We start from the raw sequence: 24862 nt of genomic DNA, 5'->3' as shown, positions 1-24862 counted from the left end.
ACAAGTTTAAAAGTTCACTGTTTGTCATTAATGAAGCATCCTTTTTGTCATTTGGGGTTTTCATTTCGAAGTTCTTCTAATTTTGTAAAACAGGTAGCAGGCAAAAACACTAAGCCTCATACTCCTTAGAAACATGTATGGCAAGAAAACAAAGACAATGTATTTTATTGAAGCGATTCAGTGCTTACTGGAAAATGCTAGACTACTCCAGAGTCTAAAGCAGGATAATTGGTGAAGATACATACTGTGAGCCCACTAATTTTGTATACTGTGTCTTGTGTCATCTTTTCACTTTGGAAAAAAAAAGGAGGTACATGCTTTAAGATCAATTGAGGCCATTGTATTTGCAATGAGAAGTTTTTCTTAATACAAAAATTGGATTATTCAAAGTTTTATTATTTGAAAAGTCATTAGAATTCCTAGGAACCCTTTCATTTGTATTTTTCAACGGTGCATTCAAGGATCTGAGGGGTTTTGTTTTTAAAAATGAAAGAAAAGAATTAATATGCCAGCATCTTAACTGATTTATGTTTTTGACTCTTATAAATGGAATGTGAAACGAAAAGATCCTAGGGAAGTCTCTGGGAGAACTGGCATGTTCTTTTGCCTCCAGCCTTAGGTTTGTCTTCTGGGAGCTAACTAGGCCTTACAGTGACAGTGGCTGACACACGAATAATCAGTATTGAGGAAAGTTCCTGATTTGGTTTCCTTGCTGTAGAACTAAGCCTTCATCTGGCCATTTCACACTTCAGAGAGCTAGTGTTACATAGTGACTAAATGCAGTTTGGTGTAAGGGAAATAGATATAAAAACATAAAAACAAGAATTCATTATGATCCATGTCTTACTTCCCCCACCCCCATGCAGGAAACAGGAAAAAAAAAAACTTAGATTGATTTACCCAAGGCCAAACTAATGATTGACTTCTTATGCTGTGTTGTTCTTCCCCAAACCTCATATTAGATGCTATGCTGATGGTGGCAGAGAGGCTAGAGGGTCCTTTCAACATTGAATCGGTCATGGATCCCATCGATGTGAAGATTTCTGATGCTATTATGAACATGCAGGATAATAGTGTTCAAGTGTCTCAGAAGGTAATGAAGGCAGGATGCTGGAAAGGGAAGCTGGGGAACCACCCCTCCCCCGCCCGCCCCGCCTCACGTTGGCATGTGACTTCCCTAACATGACTGCACTTACTCCAATGCAGATTTTCCAGGGATGTGGACCCCCCAAGCCCCTCCCAGCTGGACGAATTTCTCGTTCCATCTCTGAAAGTGCCTTCAGTGCTCGCTTCAGACCACATCACCCTGAGGAACGCCCAACCACAGCAGCTGGCACTAGTCTGGACCGACTGGTGAGCATTTTGGCAGGAAGGGCCGTGTTTAATGACAGCGAACTGAAAACTCTTGCTCAGAATGAATTTTTAGCTGGAAGGCTGACAAGTGTGGGTCTTTCGGGTGTCACTTTTCAAGCAAATAGGATGTGGATGTCAGTCAATCTGCCTGTCCCATTTTCTAGCTCAGAAAGTTCCTGGGTAGTCAAGGAGTTATGATGCAGTAAGTCTTGTCACAAAACTTCTCTTTAGATTCACCATGCATTTACTGAACATCTACTATGTGTCCATCACTGTGCTAGGCACAGAGAAGCTCAGAGAAATAAGGCAGATCCTTGTTCTCAAAAGGTACCAACAAGGAGGCAAAGAGGGAGAAGTAGATGTTCCAGGCTTATTAACATAAAATGATGTTTAGTAAACGCTGAGATGGGAGAAGAGTGAATAACTGTAGACAAATTGCTTTATCCACAGTAATATGCTACAAAAATGTAAGAAAGTATTCCTACAGTAGTAGGAACACAGAAGAGGGAGTCTGAGGAGACAGGGATGGAGAGAAAGAGCAATAGCAGCTATGTTTCACAGAGTGCATAATATATGCGCTTGATCCTGACTCTAAAAGCCTTGGGAGAAGAGACTGCGTATTATCTTTGAGCCTACAGGGCATGGAACCTGGTAGGCCTCAGATGGTACTTACAATGAGGTGCACGAGGGATCTAGGCCACTCCTTTGGAACTTACATTTCAACTATTCATTTGAGTGGTTTTGTACTTCTAAGATATAAATTGGAGTTGCATCTTCCTCTTCTAACTAAAGTTGAAAATGAATTGCATATCACTCTGGAGATACTTTGGAAATGGCCAGAAGGCACATTTGTAGGTAGTTTTGTCTTGTCTTACAATGATCCTTTTTTTGTTGTTTCATAATTAGGTTACTGATGTCAAGGAGAAACTGAAACAGGCCAAGAAATTCTGGTCCTCCCTTCCAAGCAACGTTTGCAATGATGAGAGGATGGCTGCAGGAAACGGCAATGAGGATGACTGCTGGAATGGGAAAGGCAAAAGCAGGTTAGTGTCTGTTGAATGAATTTGAAGTCTGTCCCTTCCTAGATGCCTGGGTGACCTTCAGAGAGGGTTCTCGCAATTGTCACCCGAGGCATCAGGAAGCAATTCACAGTAGGTAGCAACAACATGGAAGTCTTCTAGGCATTCTTAGGAACAGGCGTTGCACTGGGAGTATTGAGAAGGCACCCAGTTACTTACAAAGAGTGCTGAGTCAAAAGTTTGACAGTAGTTATAGTCTCGTATTAGGGCCGTTCCAATAGTGTCATTATTTTAAAAATATTTGATGCCCGTTGCTCTTTGCCCAATGGCCTAGCCTAATAAATAACCAGTTCTCAAAGGTTCCATTCTCTGACTTGATGCCCTGTGTCCCTCCCTTAGACACTCAATAAGTTAGAGAAGTACCCATACTTTTGTTTGTTTGTTTGTTTGTTTGAGATGGAGTCTCGCTCTTTTGCCCAGACTGGAGTGTAGTGGCGCAATCATGGCTCACTGCAACCTCCGCCTCCCGGGTTCAAGCAGTTCTCCTGCCTCAGCCTCCTGAGTAGCTAGGACTACAGGTGCCTGCCACCATGCCCGGCTAATTTTTTTTTTTTTTTTTTGTATTTTTAGTAGAGACGGGTTTTCACCATGTTAACCAGGATGGTCTTGATCTTCTGACCTTGTGATTCGCCCTCCTCAGCCTCCCAAAGTGCTGGGATTACAGGTGTGAGCCACCACACCTAGCCAGTACCCATACTTCTTTACTTCAACCCACCAACCTCCTCAAGAGGGATAGCTTCCTCCCTTCCTTCCTTCCTTCCTTCCTTCCTTCCTTCCTTCTTCCTTCCTTCCTTCCTTCCATCCTTCCTTCCATAGAGTATCATTGTCAACCTGCTAGAATGCAGTGGCGAAATCTCGGCTCTCTGCAACCTCACTGCAATCTCAGCTCACTGCAACCTTTGCCTCCTGGGTTCAAGTTAATCTTCTGTGTCAGCCTCCTGAGCATCTGGGATTACAGGCGCACACCACCACACACAGCTCATTTTTATATTTTCAGTAGAGACAGGGTTTCGCTATGTTGGCAGGGTTGGTCTTGAATGCCTGACCTCAAGTGATCCACCCACCTCAGCCTCCAAAAGTGCTGGGATAGCTTTCAAGAAGGTTTCCATCAAATTGGAGAAATGAGGAATCCACAGGAACAAGAAAGATTAGAGTTCATTAGGAATTGAAGAACTTCCATCTAATTTTGCTTGGTGGAAATATTAGAATCTAGCAGAAATATTTGATAATCTCTTGTATAATCTTGATAATCTTCAAGCCTGTAATCCAGCACTTTGGGAGGCAGACAGATAAAATCTTTTTGCTTTACGAATCTTCTTACTGGGGTCGTTTTACATTCCAGGTACCTGTTTGCAGTGACAGGAAATGGATTAGCCAACCAGGGCAACAACCCAGAGGTCCAGGTTGACACCAGCAAACCAGACATACTGATCCTTCGTCAAATCATGGCTCTTCGAGTGATGACCAGCAAGATGAAGAATGCATACAATGGGAACGACGTGGACTTCTTTGATACCAGTAAGCATTTGTGGTTTGAAAGTACAAATTGCTCTTGTATGCCTTCTGATGAGAACAAGTGGAATGAAATCTCTATTCCATTTTTTTTAAACTAGGTGATGAAACTAGTGGAGAAGGAAGTGGAAGTGGCTGTGAGTATCAGCAGTGCCCTTCAGAGTTTGACTATAATGCCACTGACCACGCTGGGAAGAGTGCCAATGAGAAAGCCGACAGTGCAGGTGTCCGTCCTGGGGCACAGGCCTACCTCCTCACTGCCTTCTGCATCTTGTTCCTGGTTATGCAGAGAGAGTGGAGATAATTCTCAAACTCTGAGAAAAAGTGTTCATCATCAAAAAGTTAAAAGGCACCAGTTATCACTTTTCTACCATCCTAGTGACTTTGCTTTTTAAATGAATGGACAACAATGTACAGTTTTTACTACGTGGCCACTGGTTTAAGAAATGCTGACTTTGTTTTTTCATTCAGTTTTGGGAGGAAAAGGGACTGTGCATTGAGTTGGTTCCTGCTCCCCAAACCATGTTAAACGTGGCTAACAGTGTAGGTACAAGAACTATAGTTAGTTGTGCATTTGTGATTTTATCACTCTATTATTTGTTTGTATGTTTTTTTTCTCATTTCGTTTGTGGGTTTTTTTTTCCAACTATGATCTCACCTTGTTTCTTACAAGCAAACCAGGGTCCCTTCTTGGCATGTAACATGTACGTATTTCTGAAATATTAAATAGCTGTACAGAAGCAGGTTTTATTTATCATGTTATTAAAAGAAAAAGCCCAACAAGCAGTAAAATTTCCATTTCTCCATGTTATTTTAGTTGCCTTATCTGGAGAGACGTGGAGGTGATTTTCTTTTTTTTAATTATTATTAAGTTAGGACAGAATGTGAGGACACGAGCAGGCTTCTGAGCCACTTGTCAGATTGTATTCAAAGCATCAATCCAAGAAGAAGGTTATACGTACTTCATTTATAGGTGGTAATTGGAAGAGACTGCAGATTACTGCTTTGAATGAGTTGAATTACATAAGCTAAGATCACTGTAGGTCCATTTCCTGAACCCACTTATATATAAACTGTAACCCATTTAGAAAAAGATTCTGGATATCCTCCCCCTTGAAGGATAGAAGGCGTTCAGGATGTCCCAGTTATCACATGTTCACACTTGCGTTTGGGGGTGTTTTTAAAAACCAGGCAGGTTAGCTAGCCCACCGTGTGCTAGTTTTCATGTTCACACTGACCCTATTTGAATTAATATCCCAATGGCAGCAATAAATGACCAGCAATCTCACTTGATCCCCCTTGTTAGAGTGGTCCAGATTTCAAACCCAACTATGTACAGGGAGCTGTCTGGGAGCTAGCCAGAACTGGGGTACAGCCTGGGCTCAGGGAATAGCTGTCAACACTCGGGCAAAGTTTTTGTCTGTGCATGCGTATCTCCATTTGTTTTGGGATCCCAGTTTTTAAGAGAGTATAAGGTGTCTCATTTGAGTCTTTTTCTTACCCGGCCCCCTCTTAACAGTAAAACAAAGGACTTGCCATGGTTCACAGCAATGTGCTGCGATCCAAGATATCAGCCAAGGAGCCCACTTAGGGGAGAACTAGGTGTCCAGATTTTTGTACGTGTTGTTTTTCTTCGGGGGTGGGGCGGGGTGGGAGTAGGTAGAGCTGAGAAGCAGTGACCTTTAGCCATGTGGGTGAAGTGACAAAGGCCATGGCCATATCTGTTGTCCCAGGCCAAAGACTAACAACTGCCTTGGCCCCTGGGAATCCCTTCCTTGTGTCCTTACCAAATGATAGCTCATAAAACTCTGATAATGTAACAAATCACTTTCAAAGGAGTTTCCAGAAGTCTTCAGAAAGACTAAAATTCTGTAAGTCTCTTCCTGCTTTAGACAGCCATTAAGATCCCAACTAATTTTACTGAACCTAAAACCCACAAAGAGGTTGTTTGTGTTATTGTTCAATCTTCAGTTGTAAGAGTAATTCTCTATTTTTATATTGAAACATAATTACTTGATAGCTCAGGGTCTACATTTCATTCAACTTTTTACACCAAATTCTGCAGAGTGGTCAAAATGGAATATTGGGGGCTGTTGTAAACAGAGGCTTAATTTTATTAGAAGTAGTCAGTTATTTATTAAAGCATGATGTTAATAAAATAGGCATATTCTGGCTGGTGTGTATAAGTGTTTTTTTTAAACAAATCACAGAAGACATAAAATTGAAAAGGCACTCCATTTATATATGAGGGAAAATAGATTGTAAATAGCTAAGGGGCCTTGTGAGAACTTGGAAAATGTGCTGATACTTAGTAACTACCTCAGTTGTGAGGAATTTCCTTTTTAGCTTAGACTGCTATTACTTTTACTTGGTAGAAATGAATCTGGTCTCCAAAATATGGCTCAGAGAGTTATCCCCATAGACCTTGTTAGATTGTTTTTAATTTAAAACCTTGAACTGTGCCCAGCTGTTTTCTTCCAGTCAAGTTCTCTAAACCAATAACGTTTTCCGAATTAAATATTCTTGAAGGTTCTTCTGGACTCTTACTGATTTGTTTTCTTTCTTTGCATTTTTTCCTGTTACTCTTTTATTATTTAAATTGTCTCTTGTTTTTGAACTTCAACTATGAAATAAACAAATCATAGATTTTTCCATTCAGCTCTTACTGGATAACTGTTGGCTTCTAACCAGCTGGCAAACTCACCCCCACTCCCCAAAAAAGAAGAAAGGCAATTGAATATTTTAAAGCCTTAAGAGTTTGGAGTATGAGGTAGAATAAAAGCCTTGTTAGGAGAAGACCTGACTTTTCCAAAGTTAACAGCATGTGAAGGGCTTGTGTTTTACAAAGTAATTTATAAATATTTTTCTTTAAAACACGTCACCTACTCTGTACCTTAAAGAAACATTTTACAACTCTTAGGTTTATATTTTATTTCAAAAATCGTAACTAGCACCTGTTATTTTGATTAAAAGACACTGCGAAGAATTGACGTAAATTTCTAAAGTTTAGTTACTGAGTGTTCAAAACCTAACAGTTCACATGAAGTAGAAATTGTCATTTGTGATTACAGAATCAAAATAAAAATAGGTGTGAGTGGTGCTACACAAATTTCTGCTTCCCCTTTGTTAGCAGAATATGTCTATTTACATAGCTAAAGGGTAGTAAGTTATTAGGTTACTGCAAAAGTAATTGCAGTTTTTGCCATTACTTTCAATGGCAAAATACAGTTATCTACTAGAGGAGGGTGTGTGTGTGTGTGTGTGTGTGCGTGCGCACATGCCATGATACACTTCACAAACTCAGTTTCTACTTTTTAACTTCTAAAATTCTTCTAAAATTCCTTTTATGTATGTGAAAAATACCTGAGAGATGACATTTGGTAACAGGAATTCTATTCCATCAATGAGCCAAATGCCAAATAATATTTACTGTGTACGTAGTTTTAAATTGGGTAATATATTGACAGGGTTTAAAAAACAGAACATATATCAAGAGACTGAGTGAATTTTCCTCCCATTCCTGCTTCCATCTGCCAAGTTGTCCCCACACCCTGAGTAAGCTCTTACTAGTTACTTATGTATGTCTTCTTCCAAAGTTTATTTATGCATATACAAGCAAATATGAATAGAAATTACTCTTTTTGTCATATAAAAGGTAGAGATTTTTTGTTTTTTGTTTTTTGTTTTTTGTTTTTTTTGAGATGGAGACTCCCTGTGTCCCCAAGGCTGGAGTACAGTGGCGCAATCTCAGCTCACTGCAACCTCCACCTTCCGGCTCAAGCAATCCTCCCATCTCAGCCTCATGAGTAGCTGGGATTACAGGTGTACACCACCACATCCAGCTAATTTTGTATTTTTAGTAGAGACAGGATTTCACCATGTTGGCCAGGCTGGTCTCGAACTCTAAGCTCAAGTGATACTCCCACCTCGGTCTCCCAAAATGCTGGAATTGCAGGCATGAGCCACTGCACCCATCAAAAAGGTAGTATTTTATGCTTATAATGTCCTATTTCTTGAAGTTAATGTTTTGAATATTGAGAATAGGAGACTCTGAGGATATAGCTCTGTAATTAAGTTTAGGATTCCTATTCTAAAGGCATGGCTTCTCAGTAGTAGCACATTTTGTGTTTTACTGCATTTTGGCCCAGATTAAGTAGTTTTACAAGAAACAGGCATTGAATAGAGTGAGGAATAGTTTGGCATTATAGTACTATAACCCCAGAGTGTACAATTTGAATGCTCTCTGTTTTTGTTAAGGTTTACTTTTTGGTAGTTTGTTTTCATATCATCACCAGTGCAGAAGACATTAGCCAAAATAGTTTGGAAGATCCTCTCAGAATACAGCATGTTAGTACCACTGTTCATGCTTAGAAATGGTTCACAGGACCTGTTGTGACCTGGAATTTACTCATATTCTATTAGAATAAAGTATTCTCTTTTTTTGAGACAGGGTATTACTCTGTCACCCAGGCTGGAGTGCAGTGGCACCATCAGAGCTCACTGCAACCTTGGACTTCTGTACTTGAGTGATCCTCCCACCTCAGGCTCCTAAGTACCTGGAACTACAGGCACACGCCACCATACCCAGCTTTTTTTTTTTTTTTTTTTGTAAAGACAGCGTATCGCCATGTTGCTCAAGCTGGCCTTCAATTTCTGGCTTCAAGCAGTTCTCCTGCCTTGGCCTCCCATGGTGCTGGGATTACAGGCATGAGCCACCACACTGGCCTTGAAGTACTTTTAATGCTTTCAAAAGCCCAGATGCCTTGCAGCAGCATCAGCCACCACACAGAATGGAGATGAGGGTACTAGGAAAATGTGTAACTACACCTTGGTTACTGCGTCCAATGGTTCAGTCATTAGAATATGCAAATAAATTGTTCCAACTTCAGTTTTCTTGTAAAGTTGAATTTTTATGAATCAGTGTTTGAGAGACTTCTGAGTTCAGTAAAATCTAAAGAAATCAATTCCTCAGCATGAGCGTCTAAAATCTAAAGAAATCAATTCCTCAGCATGAGCGTCTACATGTGCAATTAAATGTACATTCTACTCTACTTTTGACATTTCTTAAATGTTAGGAATTCTGGAAAAAAAAGCACAGGGTTGTTGGAAAGACAAAGATCTTCACGCATCAATCCTACTAGATAAAAGCTGATGAAAGATAACGAGTGTGTTTAAAGAGTAAAGCTAAAGGTATATGTGTGATGACCCCAGGAGGCTTTTATGATCCTGTTCTCTGGTCTTTGAGGAAGCCTTTGGCAGCAACTTTCTTGCCACTCCATGTTATTCTTAATTCCTGTGTTTCTTGCATAGTAGGATTAGAAGACTCTGTGTGTGTGTGTGTGTACACAGACCTACCCACAGAGAGAGATTTATTGAGTGATTGTGTATTTTCAAACACTAAATACCAGGTAGATCTTACCCTGTCACTTATGGGCTGCCTTCCCATGGCTGTCAGTGGGGTGTGCTTGGAGAATGTAGACTCATTTTAATAACAGCCTAAGGGAAACATAATTAAGAAGGTAAGTCTCCTGCCAAGAGAAAGTAAATACACATATATAAAATGCATACCAGAGACCAAATAGAATTTCTTAGATTTACCACTCCCTGTATGTGCTTTTCTGCATCACCACAGATAACCTAAAGCTGACTGTAACCCGCTGTTCATGGTGACTCGCTGTACAGAGCATTTTGGTGCCAGGTTGGCCGAAAAGAAAGAATCACAGCCAGTGGGTGGTTTTCTGAACACACCCATTAGGATCTCTTGGTCCTCTTTCAGTGCATTTGTCTTTAAAGGTCTTTACTGTCCCCACCCGCACGTTTCTTTTAAAATGTAATGACAAACGGTTTTTACTCTGCTGTTTCAGTTCAGAACACTTTGCAACAGGATCTGGTAGCGGTAATGAACATTTAGACATTTATTATTTAAAAATAAAGTAGTTATTTGCTGTTTATTTACTTGTAACTTCCTGACTGAGAAGTGAGGCAGGGGCTGGGCCTGGTGGCTCACACGTGTAATACCAACATTTTGGGAGGCCGAGGCAGGCAGATTACTTGAGGTCAGAAGTTCAAGACCAGCCTGGCCAACATGGTGAAACCCTGTCTCTGCTAAAAATACAAAAATTAGCGGGGCATGGTGGCGGGCAACTATAATCCCAGCTACTCGGGAGGCTGAAGCGTGATAATCGCTTGAACCCGGGAGTTGGAGGTTGCTGTGAGCTGAGATCGCACCACTGCACTCCACCCTGGGCAACAGAGCAAGACTCCATCTCAAAAACTTTGAAAAAAAAATGAGGCAGGAAGAACCTGTGTGCCCGGCACTAAGGCTGGGCCACATCGATTCTGTTACAGAATTCTGCAGAGTAGAAGTGAGTCCATTTCACAGATGACTCAAAGGATGCAAAGAAATCAGGTAACTTGGCCAAGGGTGACACCCATATAAGAAATGCAAGAACCAGATTTGAAGCATTGGTGGGTTTGCCATCAGGCCGAACCTGCTCAAGTGCTACTTTTCCTTTGATTGCTGCTTTTCCGTTACCCCACATTGTCTGAATCATTAGGAAGGCACAAGGCTTGTCAAGCTTACCACATGTAGAGCTGCCCTGTCCCTGAGGAAGGGTCGAGTTAATGGCCATAGGAGGTGCTGATTAACTTGGCTGACCTGAGTATGGGCCAAGGAGTCCAGGGCTGCCTGGAGGCAAATCTTGATGATGAAGAGGGTTTTTGACTTCACACAGTGTGGCTCCTTGCTCTGTGGACTTCAAAGCAGAAAGAACTCCAGTGCATGCAGATTGTGTGCCATCACTGATGTGCTGGTTCTTGAAGAACTTTATTTTATTTTATTTATTTTATTATTATGTATTTGACGCAGAATCTCACTCTGTCGCCCAGGCTGGAGTGACCTTGGCTCACTGCAAACTCTGCCTCCCCGGTTCAAGTGATTCTCGTGCCTCAGCCTCCCAAGTAGCTGGGATTACAGTCTTTCGCCACTATGTCCAGCAAATTTTCGTATTTGTAGTGTAGAGACAAGGTTTCGCCATGTAGGCCAGGCTGTTCTTGAACTCCTGACCTCAAGTGATCTGCCAGCCTCTGCCTCCCAAAGTGCTGGGATTACAGGCGTGAGCCACTGCGCCCAGCCTGAAGAAACAATTATTAACTCAAGGTATCTTGTCTACCCTTTCCAGGACAGCCTGCGAATGTGAAATTATCCATTCACAGGCTGTGTGAATGGTTCTGGGGGTGCCCTTGTAGTGACAGGGCTGAAAAGGCTGAACACTTAAAGAAATACAGTTTGTTGAGAAAAATATCGTGGTTTACATGGGAAAAATTCATACCTGCTTGATCAGCTGGGGCTCTGTGTGGGAGGTAAACACATCTTGGGATAAGTAGGGGTCAGTGAACATCATCTAGGCTTCTTAAAGAGCCCTTGACAAGACTCCATCTTAAAGTTTACACCTGGGTCAGAGATTAGACACAAAGAACAGGGATGAACAGGCACTATTCTAGAGGGGGAGTATAACAATAGGTTTTTCCTGCACAACTGGTCTTAGTGCACATTACAAAAGATATCTACAGACAAAATCTGTGTGTTAGGAAGGAGAGATTTTAAATTCCCACTTCCTACCTAGGAAAGAAACCCAGAGCTTTTTGTTGGTTGTGTGCTGATCACGTGTCCCAGCATCCCCATAGGGCAGTATGTGCAGAACAGTATGGGAAAGGTCCTGACCTAGGAGTGCTTTGTACTCTGGGTTTGACCACCACCTTGATATAAGGTCTAGAGATGAGCAGCAAAATCAGCAGGAACTGAGGGCTCTACCTCCAAGTGAATGACAAGTGATGCCTCACTAGTCTACAAAGACAGAGACTCAAACCTATATAATTGGGGCTGTGGGGAATTTGAATTCCTAGAACTAAAGGCACAGTACCCCCTCAGAACGAGTAAACGATCCATTTTGATAAAAAAGGAGTTCTGTCTTAATGAGCAGTGATTTATGTAATTGCTCAAATTAAAGATGCTGGCCAGGCGTGGTGGCTCACAGCTGTAATCCCAGCACTTTTGGAGACTGAGGTGGGTGGATCACTTGAGGTCAGGATTTTGACACCAGCTTGGGCAACATGGTGAAACCAAGTCTCTACCAAAAATACAAAAATTAGCCGGATGTGGAGGTGCACGCCTGTAATCCCAGCTACTCGGGAGGCTGAGGTAGGAGAATTGCTTGAACCCGGGAGGCAGAGGTTGCAGTGAGCCGAGATCATGCTACTGCACTCCAGCGTGGGCAACAGAGTGAGACTCTGTAACAAAAAAAGGAAAAAAATAAACTTTTCTTTTTTAATACTCTAGGCTGCTGGTGATCAGCTGATGCTGAACAAAATCCCTGGACTCAAAAGGTGAATCAGAGTGGAATGGGGAGAGGGCAGCACTATCTGAGGTGGCCATTGGAGCTAGGTATTCATTACTCTTCAACCACCCTTTGGACCATCAGCCTGCACCTAAGTCAGGGCTGGATGAACCCCTGTGTGCCCAACATTGCATAGTTTGGGTTCATAAATAGGTAATTTATGTCCAACTGAAGAATTTGAAGGTGCTTGTCATGTTGAAACAGAGACTCCAAAAATAAAGTGTCCAGAGAGGCCAGCCCTTGGATAGCAGTCATGTGGCTCTGGATGTCTGACTTCCAAAACCACAGGAATTTGAGGCAGTCATATGATTTATGACAGGTCTGGCCCTGGCCTTTGAATAAGAGGGCAGGAGGAAAACTTGACATAGGATGGGGCCTCTGTCTCCATTGGGGAGACAAGGCTCCTCAGGAAACGTGCCAGTGAAATCACGAGCTCTGAGCTGTCTTGCAGGTCAAGGGAGAGGGGTGCACATTGGAAAGTTCAGGGTGACCTCCTGGGGAGGCAGGGCTAGAACCAGGCATGGTTGGAGGGGAGAATTTGACTAGGAAGGGAGGAGAGGGGAGGAAATTCTAGGAACTCTCATGAGCAGGACAAGTCATTAGTTCTTACTATTGTGCTACAGGTTGCCTTCCACACTCAATAAAGCACTGGCTGGTTTGGGATTGTAGGAGTAAGGGCAGGGAGGTGGTACTAAGTGTGGTCTGGGCGGGGTGGTGGGATAGGTGTGGGGAGTGAGGAAGCAGAAGGGAAATGTGTCTGAAAGGCAGAGGTGATGGGTTTCCTACTACAGGACTGGTGAAGGATAGGATCAGACTATGAAGCCCTCAAAAACCAGGCAAGGCAATTTAGCATTCAAGTGGGCAGGTCCTAACACAGTTTCTTGAGTAGGACAAGACATGATGCACAGGGTACGTAAAGAAGAACTAGGTCGGCGTATGTAGCATGGATTCACTGGAGTCGTCCTTGGGCTTGACAGTGTGCTCAGTGCTATACTATGCAACCCTAGGAGGTTCAACTCCCTTTACACCTAATACACACCAGCCTCCCCCAACAATTTTGATTTGGACCTTTCCAGTGAAGATATTTCAGTTCAACTCAAGGGGTATGTATTGGATGTCCAGATTTGGAATGTAGTAAGACATGTTTTAAGTGGTCATCCCCATCTCCCACACCATCACACCTTTGAATTCTGGTCAGTCACATGCACATATCTTTGCCACATCTTCAAACATTGCTTCTAGGTGCCCCACTCTCACTGCTACTGCCAGAGTCATTCCAGAGATCCAGATGTCTTAGGCCACTCTATTCTGCTCTGGCCTCCTAGCTGGAAAGAAACATGAGAGGTATCCCTGAGGTCTACCTCCCCAGACACCATCCTGCAGGGACCTGGGCTTACATGGGAGTTGGAAAACCTCTTTGGGCATTAGGCAGCCAGCTGGTGGGTTGAGGGCACCAAGTATAAATCAGGTTAAGGAGGAGCCACTCCGGTGAGGTGTGAGAGGGACAGACACCTACCTACTTGTCTCTCCCCACCCCAAGTGACTTATGTCAAGTTACCACTTGAGTACCCTAGATCACAGCTGGACAACTACAAAGCAGCTGTTTAACTTTAGGGGCTTTTCTCTTAAGGGCCCTGCCTACTGCTGGGATTGTTATAAGGAGATTCTGGGAAGATGCACACATACAATGGTGTTCCAAGGCTGGGAGTGCCCTTCCAGGGACTAGGGTGATAGGAGCTGCTCCATCACAGGCTTTCGCCCAGAGCAGTGGCTATTTTATGGTGCCTTTCTCACCAGGCTCAATGGCCACTTGGGCCCTTGGATGAGGGCTAGCTGCATTTCTGAGACCTGGCCACTGAGCCCCACCTCCTGCACTGGGCATAGGTTGGAGCCTGGGCAGGGAAGAGCTCCTGATGCGCGGACTCTGAGATGGACCTCAGCCCATCTGAATTATTGTGCCCTCTGTGGCTATGCACTATAAACATGTAGAATGGAGCTTTCCTGCAAAGGTTGTGTCTCTATATGCCTGCCATTGCCAAGTGATAACCAGGAAGGGCTCCATTTAGATGAAACCTGCATGGCTGAGGTTCTACAGAAAATGAGCAGATGGGAGTGTAAAACCTGGTTCTTCCTAGCAAGAAAAGATTCAAAATCTTCAATAATGACATATTCTGCTTTTAGGGATTTCAAATAGGAAAAGCTCCAATGGTACCTTTACCTGGCCTTTTCACCTTCCTCCATCCTTAACACGTGTCTCTTTCTACTCTTTTCTATCAATGCAACTAGAGGAAAAGAATTCCACACATAAAACTCTTCCCTAGAAGGCAGGCAGGGTGCTCAGAAGAGTGCCTCTCAGTTGCCCATCCCCAACCCCATCCCTCCTGCCAATTTCCTAAGACTCTGAGGTCCTGGGGAGGTGCCATCCCTTCTGTAAATTAAAGTTCGTCAATCTCCTGGTTACATAGCAAAGCTGCACTATCTCCTCTGGTTCCAGAGTTGACAGGGAGAAAGGAGAAAGCTATGCAGAAGTGTTTCCTAGTACCTAATTCCAATCTGTTTTTCCCCCAAAATCCATGTGGTCTTGAAAGGGCATGGTGGCTGGGTGAGTAGAGGTGGATTTATGGATGTTTCTTCTTAGACTGGCCCTTGGGTCTTTAGTGTTCTTCAGAGTCAAGTCTTTTGCAAAAACAAAGGAAAGTATCCCTCAGGACACTGTCTATAATGGACAGTGGTCAGTACCCATGGCTTCTTAGCATGACAGTTGTCTAAGTGGAAGTCACATTCTGGAATAATTTGAAGTTGTCTTCATTTTCGGAGTTCAATTTGAGAAAATCTGAAAGTCGATTTTTCAGTTGTACGCAGCTTGGACAGTGCTATGGTTTGGCTATGGTTTTGGTTTTACCAAAACTTATGTTGAAACTTAATTGCCATTATAAGAGTGTTAAGAGGTGGGACCCTTAGGAAGTGATCAATACGTATATTGCAGGAGTGGGTTAATTATCACAGGAGTTGACTCCTGATAAAAAGGATTAAGTTTAGCCTCCATCTTGCTCTCTCCATCTCATGTGCTCACTTCTGCCTTCTGCCCTTCCACCATGGGACGGCCTTTGCCAGATACTGGCGGCTGCTTTTGGGTTTCCCAGCCTCTAAAACTGCCAAAAATACATGTTTTTTCTTTTCTTTTCTTTTTTTGAGACATGGTCTCACTCAGGCTCGAGTGCAGTGACACAATCGTGGCTCACTTCAGCCTCAACCTCTTGGGCTCAAGTGATTCTCCCACCTCAGCCTCTCAAGTAGGTGGAACTACAGTCATGCACCACCACCCCAAGCTAATATTTGTATTTTTTGTAGAGACAGGGTTTCACCATGTTGCCCGAGGTGATCTCAAACTTCTGGACTCAAGCGATCCACCCGCCTCAGCCTCCCAAAGTGTTGGGATTACAGGCGTGAGCCACCACACCTGACCAATACATTCCTTTCCTTTGTACATTACCCAGTTTGTTGTATTTTGTTACGGCAGCAGAAAATGGACTAAGACAAAGAAAACATATTGTACAACTTGGAACATTTTAACTAGATAATTACCTTAGGAATTTGCTGAATGTAGTACAGAACAAAATATGCCACCCAGTAATTTGTGTGGCCCATGAGGGCCCTTCTTAACCCATTTCACAAACATTGGTTGAGTACATGCTATGTGCCAGGTATTGTGTTAGGCTTACACTGGGAATACAGTAATGAAGATAAACAGACTTGGTGTCCATTCCGGTGGAGCTCAACACTAGTGCAAAAGAAAGACAATCAAATAATGAGCAATGAAAGTATAATTACAGAATCAGGACAGGTGCAGTGGCTCATGTCTATAATCCCAGCACTTTGGGAGGCCAAGGTGGGTGGATCACTTGAGGCCAGGAGTTTGAGACCAGCCTGGCCAACATGGTGAAAACCCCATCTCTACTAAAAATACAAAATTAGCTGGGTGTGGTGGTGTGCACCTGTAAACCCAGCTACTCAGGAGGCTGAGGCAGGAGAATCGCTTGAACCCAGGAGGCGGAGGTTGCAGTGAGTTGAGATGCCACTGCACTGCAGCCTGGGTGACAGAGTGGGACTTTTCTGTTTCAAAAAATAAAAATAAAAACTTACAGAGTCAGGTGGGACTCTCTCAATGCAAAATAATCAAGTTAGAGCCCTGGGAAGCTTTCACACTTCCAGTTACGAGTCATAGCTGTAGCCAAAGTCTATGACAGTATCCTGGAGGGCTTGATAAGACACAGTCACCCAGGCCCCATCTGCAGAGGTTCTGATTTAGTAGGTCTGGGATGGGTCTCAAGAATTCATTTCTACCAAGTTTCCATATGATGCCGCTGGTCCAGTGACTACCCTTTGAAAACCATTGGCCTAAGGAAAGGGATTTTGAGCCTGGCCTTTGATGCAGGACACATAGCCCTATTGAGCAGTAAATCAGGGTGCCTCCAGAGAAATACTGGGAAGAAAGGAATCAGGTGAATCGCTTCAGACTGCAATGATCCTGTCACACTGACAGGTTGGGCTTTAGTTAGTAGTATTCCTAAATAGAACCTGAGCTATGTTCACCATATCCCAGGATCCAGAAAAGGTCAAGCAAGTGTGGAGGGTGTGGCCGGGTACGGTGGCTCGTGCCTGTAATCCCAGCACTTTGGGAGGCCAAGGTGGACGGATCACCTGAGGTCAGGAGTTCCAGACCAGCCTGGCCAACATGGCGAAACCCTGTCTCTACTAAAAATACAAAAATTAGCTGGGCGTGGTGGTGCATGCCTGCAGTCCCAGCTACTTGGGATGCCGAGTCAGGAGAATTGCCTGAACCCTGGAGGCAGAGGTTGCAGTGAGCCAAGATCACACCACTGCACTCCAATCGGGAGACAGAGCAAGATTCCGTCTCAAAAAAAAAAAAAAAAAAAAAAAAGGGTGTGGAGGGTGTCATTTTCTAAGAAATCAAGGAGTCACTCTGAGCATGATCACTCCTCAAGGGAAAATCAAGTGAGGATATAAAGTTTATAGGGATGCTTATAGATCAGAGTTGAAGGGAAAGGGGATTTCTGAGTACTTCTCTTGTCCATTTAAAAAATAATCTTCTGGCCCAGATCCCATGGGTTAAGAGTGGTTTCAGAACAAGATCGCTTCAAAGACTGTAGTATTAGTTACATGCTCTTGGCTGCAAACAATGATGAATCCAACTCAAAATGATTCAAACCATAAGGGACTTATCATCTCACATAACAAAAAGCCATGATGTAGAGAAGCTTCAGGGATGGTTAATTCTCAATGTAGTTATCAAGTATCAAGGTTTTTTCCATCTTTCAGCTCTGCTAATTTCAGCATGTTGAAACTCCTCATGGCTGCAAGATGGCTGAAACAGTTCTGGTGAGAACACATCTCCACATACCACTTTCTGCTGGTAGCAATAAAAGACTATTTCCCTCAAGTTTCATTTGAAAAGCTAACCAATCTTTCCCAGTACACACCTTCTTCCAGCAGATGTCCCCTCACCTCTTGGTGCTTAGAATCGGCTCACATGCCCTAAACTGCAGAGTATAAATATGATCCAAGTTTCGTGCCAGGAGCTGAGGCCAGTCCTACCTAATAGACATGGCTGCAGGAAGGATGATGAACACTGAACACATCAGAAGATAACTGACAAGGTATAAGGGAGGATTGGCTATTGGGTAGGCAGATAACTGGATTGGCTACACCTGTGTACTACCAGAGGGTAACACTAGTAGGAATATAGGGTACTCTTGCTACATCTGAGATGGAGAAATGGAGCACTATATCAGTGCATTAGCCATCAGCAACTTTGGCATGAACAGGAAACTTCATTGAGCTTCAGGGATTCAGGAAGGTAGAGCTACATGGAAATCAATATATGACTCTTTAGACACACCAGCTCAGTTCAACTCCCACAGTCCTTTAAAGGTCATCCAAATCAAGTCAATCTTGAATCTTTTTTTTTTTTTTTTTGGAGACAAGGTCTCACTCTGTCACCCCGGCTGGAGTGTAGTGGTGTGAAAATACAGCTTGTTGCAACCTCAACCTCCTGGGTTCAAGGGATCCTCCCACATCAGCCTCTCAAATAGCTGGAACTACAGGCACACCCCACCATGCCCAACTTGTTTGTTTGTTTGTGTTTTTGTAGAGACAGGGTATTGCTATGCTGCCCAGGCTGGGCTCAAGTGAGCCTCCCATCGTGGCCTCCTAAAGTGCCAGGATTACAGGCTTGAGCCACCTCGGTCAGCCAATCTTGAATCCTTGATAATTGGTTGTCCTCTACAAAAGTCCTGTCAAGTGGTTGCCCAATCAGTGCTTGAACACTTCCAGTGACAGGGATCTCATTACTTACAATGATACTCTATCTTTGGGCAGCTCTCAATATTAGAAAGGTTTCTCCACGGACTCCAAAGTATACACAAATGTACTGTTTGCTCAGTGATTAGGTGGGAAAGCCTTTGAAGTTTCCATTAGTATTTCCACTGGAAATGGATGTTTTCAGAAGTTGCTAACAAAAATGTCCTTGCAGGATCATATGTGTTGCCAAGAGATACTTAAAACAAATAAACAACCAAATAATTCTAGGAAAGAACTGGCTTTTCTGTGTTAAGATCTGTAGATATTTTTCATACTCCAAACCCATTTTTAGTTTGAACGCTTTAAATTTTAACAAGAGATTAGACCATAGCATAACCTAATAACTAACATTTTGGGAGGAAATGTTTTCAGGAAATGCCTTGTGGCATTAACCTTGAAAGTAGTGATTGTATGTTGGCCCCACATGGTCCCCTCTCCAATTACACTGGAGAAGCCTAGTTGAATTCCTGGTTGTCCCTATGGCAGGAGGGAAGCACTTCCCTTGGTGCCACCACAAGCAGTGAGAGTTGGATGGTATATTTGGTGTGTTCACATGAATCTGGGTGAATGGAGAATAACAATGGTTCCCAACCTTGGCCAAGACTGTTCAGAGGTTGGTAGTATTGACTGTCGTGTGCTGCCACGGGTTAGGGGTTGGTGGTGGTACCCAAGGGAAGGCTTGGGGTAGAGATCAGGAGACCATTTGTGCTCCAGTGATTCTGTTCTTCTCTGGCTATGTGGATCATCACTGCCTGACCAGACCAGAGGGAGGAGCCCAGATTCACCAGAGTCATGGATTCTAGTCAGTTGTTCTCGAATATCAGTATGTTGCTATGGAAAGATTTGTTCTGTTTCCAGCTGGGATGAGTGCCCTTAATTATGCCTGCATTGTCAGGGCACTTTCTATCTTTCAAAGGACATAATATTACTTCCTTCTGCCCTTTTACTTTTTCGAGACAGAAGCTCGCTCTTTTGCCCAGGCTGGAATGCAGTGGTGTGATCTTGGCTCACTGCAACCTCCTCCTCCTGGGTTCAAGTGATTCTCCTGCCTCAGCTTCCTCAGTAGCTGGGGTCACAGGCACATGCCACCACGCCTGGCTAATCTTTGTATTTTTAGTAGAGATGGGGTTTCACCATGTTGGCCAGGCTGGTCTTGAACTTCTAACTTCAAGTGATCCACCCACCTCGACCTCCCAAAGTTCTGGGATAACATGCATGAGCCACCATGCACAGCCAAAGGACATATTACTTTTGATTTCAAGATTGATTCCATCTATGATGATACTCGTCTCCTCACCACCCTCCTTGATGTGTGTCTCTTTCTCCACCACCAACCCTGAAGCCACTGTCCTTACAGCAGCTCTACTCCTTCCATCCACCTCCCTTCTTCAGGCCTAGTTGTCCTATATTCAGACATGGCCTTTGAATTTGGTTTTTGGCTTTGTCAAAATATGGTTAATGCAGAGTCATCCTTCTCTAGCTGTGGCCAAGAGCTTGATGTAACTGTAGACTGTCCCTTCCTTCAGACAATTGCTCCCAGTTCCTAGTAGTCACACTTGACTGGGCACACTGGCTCATGCCTGTAATCCCAGGATTTTGGGAGGCCAAGGCGGGTGGACTGCTTGAGCTCAGGAGTACGAGACCACCCTAGGCAACACGCAAAACCCCGTCTTTAGAAAAAACAGAAAAACTTAGCTAGGCATGGTTCCAGCTACTTGGCCTCCCAGCTACTTGGGAAGCCAAGGTGGGAGGATTGCTTCAGCCCAGGAGTTCAAGACCAGCCTGGCAACATAGTGAGACCCTGTCTCTAAAAAAAAACAATAATAATAGAAAAACAGCCAGGCATGGTGGCATGTGTCTCTAGTCCCAGCTACTTGGGAGACCAAGGTGGGAAGATCGCTTGAGCTTGGTTGAGACTGCAATGACCTGAGATCGTGCCACTGCACTCCAGCCTGGGTGACAGAGTGAGACTCTGTCTCAAAATAATAATCATCATCATCATCATCATCATCATCACCACACTTGGTCTTTCTTCTCCTTTAACAAATACGGGCTGGGCACGGTGGCTCATGCTTGTAATCCCAGCACTTTGGGAGGCCGAGGTGGGCAGATCATGAGGTCAGGAGATTGAGACCATCCTGACTAACATGGTGAAACCCCATCTCTACTAAAAATACAAAAAATTAGCCGGCCGTGGTGGCGGGCGCCTGTAGTCCCAGCTGCCCCAGAGGCTGAGGAAGGAGAATGGCGTGAACCCGGAGGCGAAGCTTGCAGTGAGCTGAGATTGTGCCACTGTGCTCCAGCCTGGGCAACAGAGCGAGACTCCGTCTCAAAAAAGAAAAAAAAAAAAAACGACTTCACTTCTCAAGTAGTATCTGTTTAGGTCATCCCATCAAGAGGTTAGCCACTGTTCCTGCAACTCAGTGGGGAATGCCTTCCCACCTTGCAGCACACTTGGAGTAACCCCCACCTTGGGGCATATCTTCAGCCTCTGATGAGGGATATGATTATTTAAATAGCCAAAAGTTAGTAAAGACCAATCCCAGAGCATTGGCCAAATGGTTCTTTCATCAACCAGATTCTTTTGTATGTAATCTAGATGTCAGGGAAGCCAAGACCTCACAGGTTTCCCTCAGTCTCCAGGTGAGCAATTTTGCTGAGAAATAGGCTGTGACTAGGAAAGAAAAAGAGAGATTTTTCCTCACGTGGCTCAGAATGGGTTCCAAAGGCAGGTCTTGAAGCAGTGTTTCAACTCACATGGGCGAGGCCATATGGCTGGAGCCAGGCGATGGCCTCCCAAGGAACCTCTGTCCTTAGGAGCCGGTATTCCTTGGAGGTGCCAGTTCTGCTCTTTTGTCAAAAGTCATTGGTCTCCTTACTGTATGGACACATAGTGGCTGACGCAAGGCTGTGACAGGAAGTCCTATCAGCTTGGTGGTAACCAGCATCATTAGCTCTTATCCAGCTTCCTTAAAGGTTGGACTGTGTCATCTTGTCACCATGTCATACTTCTCTGGCATGACCAGACTAATCATAATGAAATCTGCACAATCTCAGACTTACAGATTCTGACAGAGTTCAAAAAATAAAACCATTTTTCTAGTTAGCATAGAGTGGAAAGGATGAGAAATGTGCTTTGAATTAATATTTGGGCTTGTGTGTACCTTTTCCATTAAGGACTTAGGCCTGACTTGTCAGTGGACTTCCACTGCAGTTTCAGTCCTGAGGGAGAGCAAAAGGAAATGCGTGTGATTATACACCAGCAGTTGAGCATCAGATGCACAAGTAATAATGATTTTTTTCTTTTTTTTATTATCCTTTAAGTTCTGGGATACGTGTGCAGAATGTGCAGGTTTGTTACATAGGTATACACGTGCCATGGTGGTTTGCTGCATCCGTCAACCTGTCATCTCCATTAAGCATTTCTCCTAATGCAATCCCTCCTCAAGCCCACCCCCGCCCTGACAGGTCCCGGTATGTGATATTCCCCTCCCTCTGTCCATGTATTCTCATTGTTCAACTCCCACTTATGAGTGAGAACATGCGGTGTTTGGTTTTCTGTTCCTGTGTTAGTTTGCTGAGAATGATGGTTTCCAGCTTCATGCATGTCCCTGCAAAGGACATGAATTCATCCTTTTTTATAGCTGCATAGCATTCCATGGTGTACACGTGCCACATTTTCTTTATCCAGTCTATCATTAATGGGCATTTTGGTTGGTTCCAGGTCTTTGCTATTGGGAACAGTGCTGCAATAAACATGTATGTGCGTGTGTCTTTATAGTAGAATGATTTAACATCCTTTGGGTATCTACCCAGTAATGCGATTGCTGGGTCAAATGGTATTTCTCGTTCTAGATCCTTGAGGAATTGCCACACTGTCTTCCACAATGGTTGAACTAATTTACACTCCCACCAACAGTGTAAAACCGTCCCTGTTTCTGCAAATCATTCCAGCATCTGTTGTTTCCTGACTTTTCAATGATCGCCATTCTAACTGGCATGAAATGGTATCTCATTGTGGTTTTGATTTGCATTTCTCTAATGACCAGTGATGATGAGCATTTTTTCATGTCTGTTGGCTGCATGAATGTCTTCTTTTGAGAAGCGTCTGTTCATATCCTTTGCCCACTTTTTGATGGGGCTGTTTGATTTTTTCTTATAAATTTGTTTACGTTCTTTGTAGATTCTGGATATTAGCCCTTTGTCAGATGGATAGATTACAAAAATTTTCTCCCATTCTGTAGGTGACCTGTTCACTCTGATGATAGTTTATTTTGCTGTGCAGAAGCTCTTTAGTTTAATTAGATACCATTTGTCAATTTTGTTGCCATTGCTTTTGGTGTTTTGGTCATGAAGTCTTTGCCCATGCCTGTGTCCTGAATGGTATTGCTTAAGTTTTCTTCTAGGGTTTTGATGGTTTTAGGGCTTACATTTAAGTCTTTAATCCATCTTGAGTTAATTTTTGTATAAGGTGTAAGGAAGGGATCCAGTCTCAGTTTTCTGCATAGGGCTAGCCAGTTTTCCTAACACCATTTGTTAAATAGGGAATCCTTTCCCCATTGCTTGTTTTTGTCAGGTTTGTCAAAGATCAGATGGTTGTAAATGTGTGGCATTATTTCTGAGGCCTCTGTTCTGTTCAATTGGTCTATATATCTGTTTTGGTACCAGTACCATGGTGTTTTGGTTACCGTGGTCTTGTAGTATAGTTTGAAGTCAAGTAGCATGATGTCTCCAGCTTTGTTCTTTTTGCTTAGGATCGTCTTGCCCATATGGGCTCTTTTTAGGTTTTATATGAAACTTAAAGTAGTTTTTTCTAATTCTGTGAAGAAAGTCAATGGTAGCTTGATGAAGATAGCATTGAATCTATAATTTACTTTGGAAAGTGTGCCCATTTTCACGTTATTGATTCTTCCTATCCATGAGCATGGAATATTTTTCCATTTGTTTGTGTCTTATTTCCTTGAGCAGTGGTTTGTAGTTCTCCTTGAAGAAGTCCTTCACATTCCTTGTAAGTTGTATTCCTAGGTATTTTAATCTCTTTGTAGTAATTGGGAATGGGAGTCCACTCATGATTTGGCTTTCTGTCTATTATTGGTGTATAGGAATGCTTGTGATATTTGCATTGATTTTGTATCCCGAGACTTTGCTGAAGTTGCTTACCAGCTTAAGGAAATTTGGGGCTGAGATGATGGGGTTTTCTAAATATACAATCATGTCATCTGCAAACAGAGACAATTTGACTTCCTCTCTTCCTATTTTAATACACTTTATTTCTTTCTCTTTCTTAATTATCCTGGCCAGAACTTCCAATACTGTGTTGAATAGGAGTGGTGAGAAAGGGCATCCTTGTCTTGTGCTGGTTTTCAAAGGGAATGCTTCCAGCTTTTGCCCATTCAGTATGATATTGGCTGTGGGTTTGTCATAAATAACTCTTATTATTTTGAGATACATTCCATCAATACCTAGTTTATTGAGAATTTTTAGCATGAAGGGGTATTGAATTTTACTGAAGGCCTTTTCTACATCTATTGAGATAATCATGTGGTTTTTGTCATTGGTTCTGTTTATGTGATGGATTACATTGATTGATTTGGCTATATTGAACCAGCCTTGCATCCCATGGGTGAAGCTAACTTGATCATGGTGGATAAGCTTTTTGATGTGCTGCTGAATTTGGCTTGCCAGTATTTTTTTTTTTTTTTTTTTTTTGAGACAGAGTCTCGCTCTGTCACCCAGGCTGGAGCGCAATGGCGCAATCTCGGCTCACTGCAAGCTCCCGGGTTCACTCCGTTCTCCTGCCTCAGCCTCCTGAGTAGCCGGGACTACAGGTGCCTGCTGCCACCACGCCTGGCTAATTTTTGGTATTTTTAGTAGAGACGGGGTTTCACCGTGTTAGCCAGGATGGTCTCGATCTCCTGACCTCATGATCCACCCACCTCGGCCTCCCAAAGTGCTGGGATTACAGGTGTGAGCCACCACGCCTGGCTGGTTTGCCAGTATTTTATAGAGGATTTTCGCATTAATGTTCATTCGCATCAATATTAACCATAAACATTTAGGTTTATGGTTAATATTGTTATGTGTGAATCTGATCCTGTCATTATGATGTTAGCTGGTTATTTTGCCCATTAGTTGATGAAG

General features: G+C 43.2%; 1 protein-coding gene across 1 annotated transcript in view; it reads left to right on the top strand.

Annotated features, from left to right (window-relative positions):
* Nucleotides 1-4689, top strand: part of GPC4 (glypican 4) — a 118100-nt gene extending 113411 nt beyond the window's left edge. Inside the window, exons 5-9 of the mRNA XM_033201326.1 lie at nucleotides 963-1093; nucleotides 1207-1353; nucleotides 2260-2396; nucleotides 3775-3950; nucleotides 4046-4689. Of these exons, the coding sequence (XP_033057217.1) occupies nucleotides 963-1093; nucleotides 1207-1353; nucleotides 2260-2396; nucleotides 3775-3950; nucleotides 4046-4248 (794 nt within the window). The 3' untranslated portion in view covers nucleotides 4249-4689. The remainder of the gene's footprint in view (nucleotides 1-962; nucleotides 1094-1206; nucleotides 1354-2259; nucleotides 2397-3774; nucleotides 3951-4045) is intronic.
* Nucleotides 4690-24862: the final 20173 nt, after the last annotated feature.

The sequence above is a fragment of the Trachypithecus francoisi genome, unplaced genomic scaffold (genome assembly GCF_009764315.1).
Source record: "Trachypithecus francoisi isolate TF-2019V2 unplaced genomic scaffold, Tfra_2.0 Lachesis_group6, whole genome shotgun sequence".
In the NCBI taxonomy this organism is placed as follows: domain Eukaryota; kingdom Metazoa; phylum Chordata; class Mammalia; order Primates; family Cercopithecidae; genus Trachypithecus; species Trachypithecus francoisi.
The sequence above is the reverse complement of the archived record's forward strand: the minus strand, read 5'-3'. Positions and strand labels throughout refer to the sequence as shown.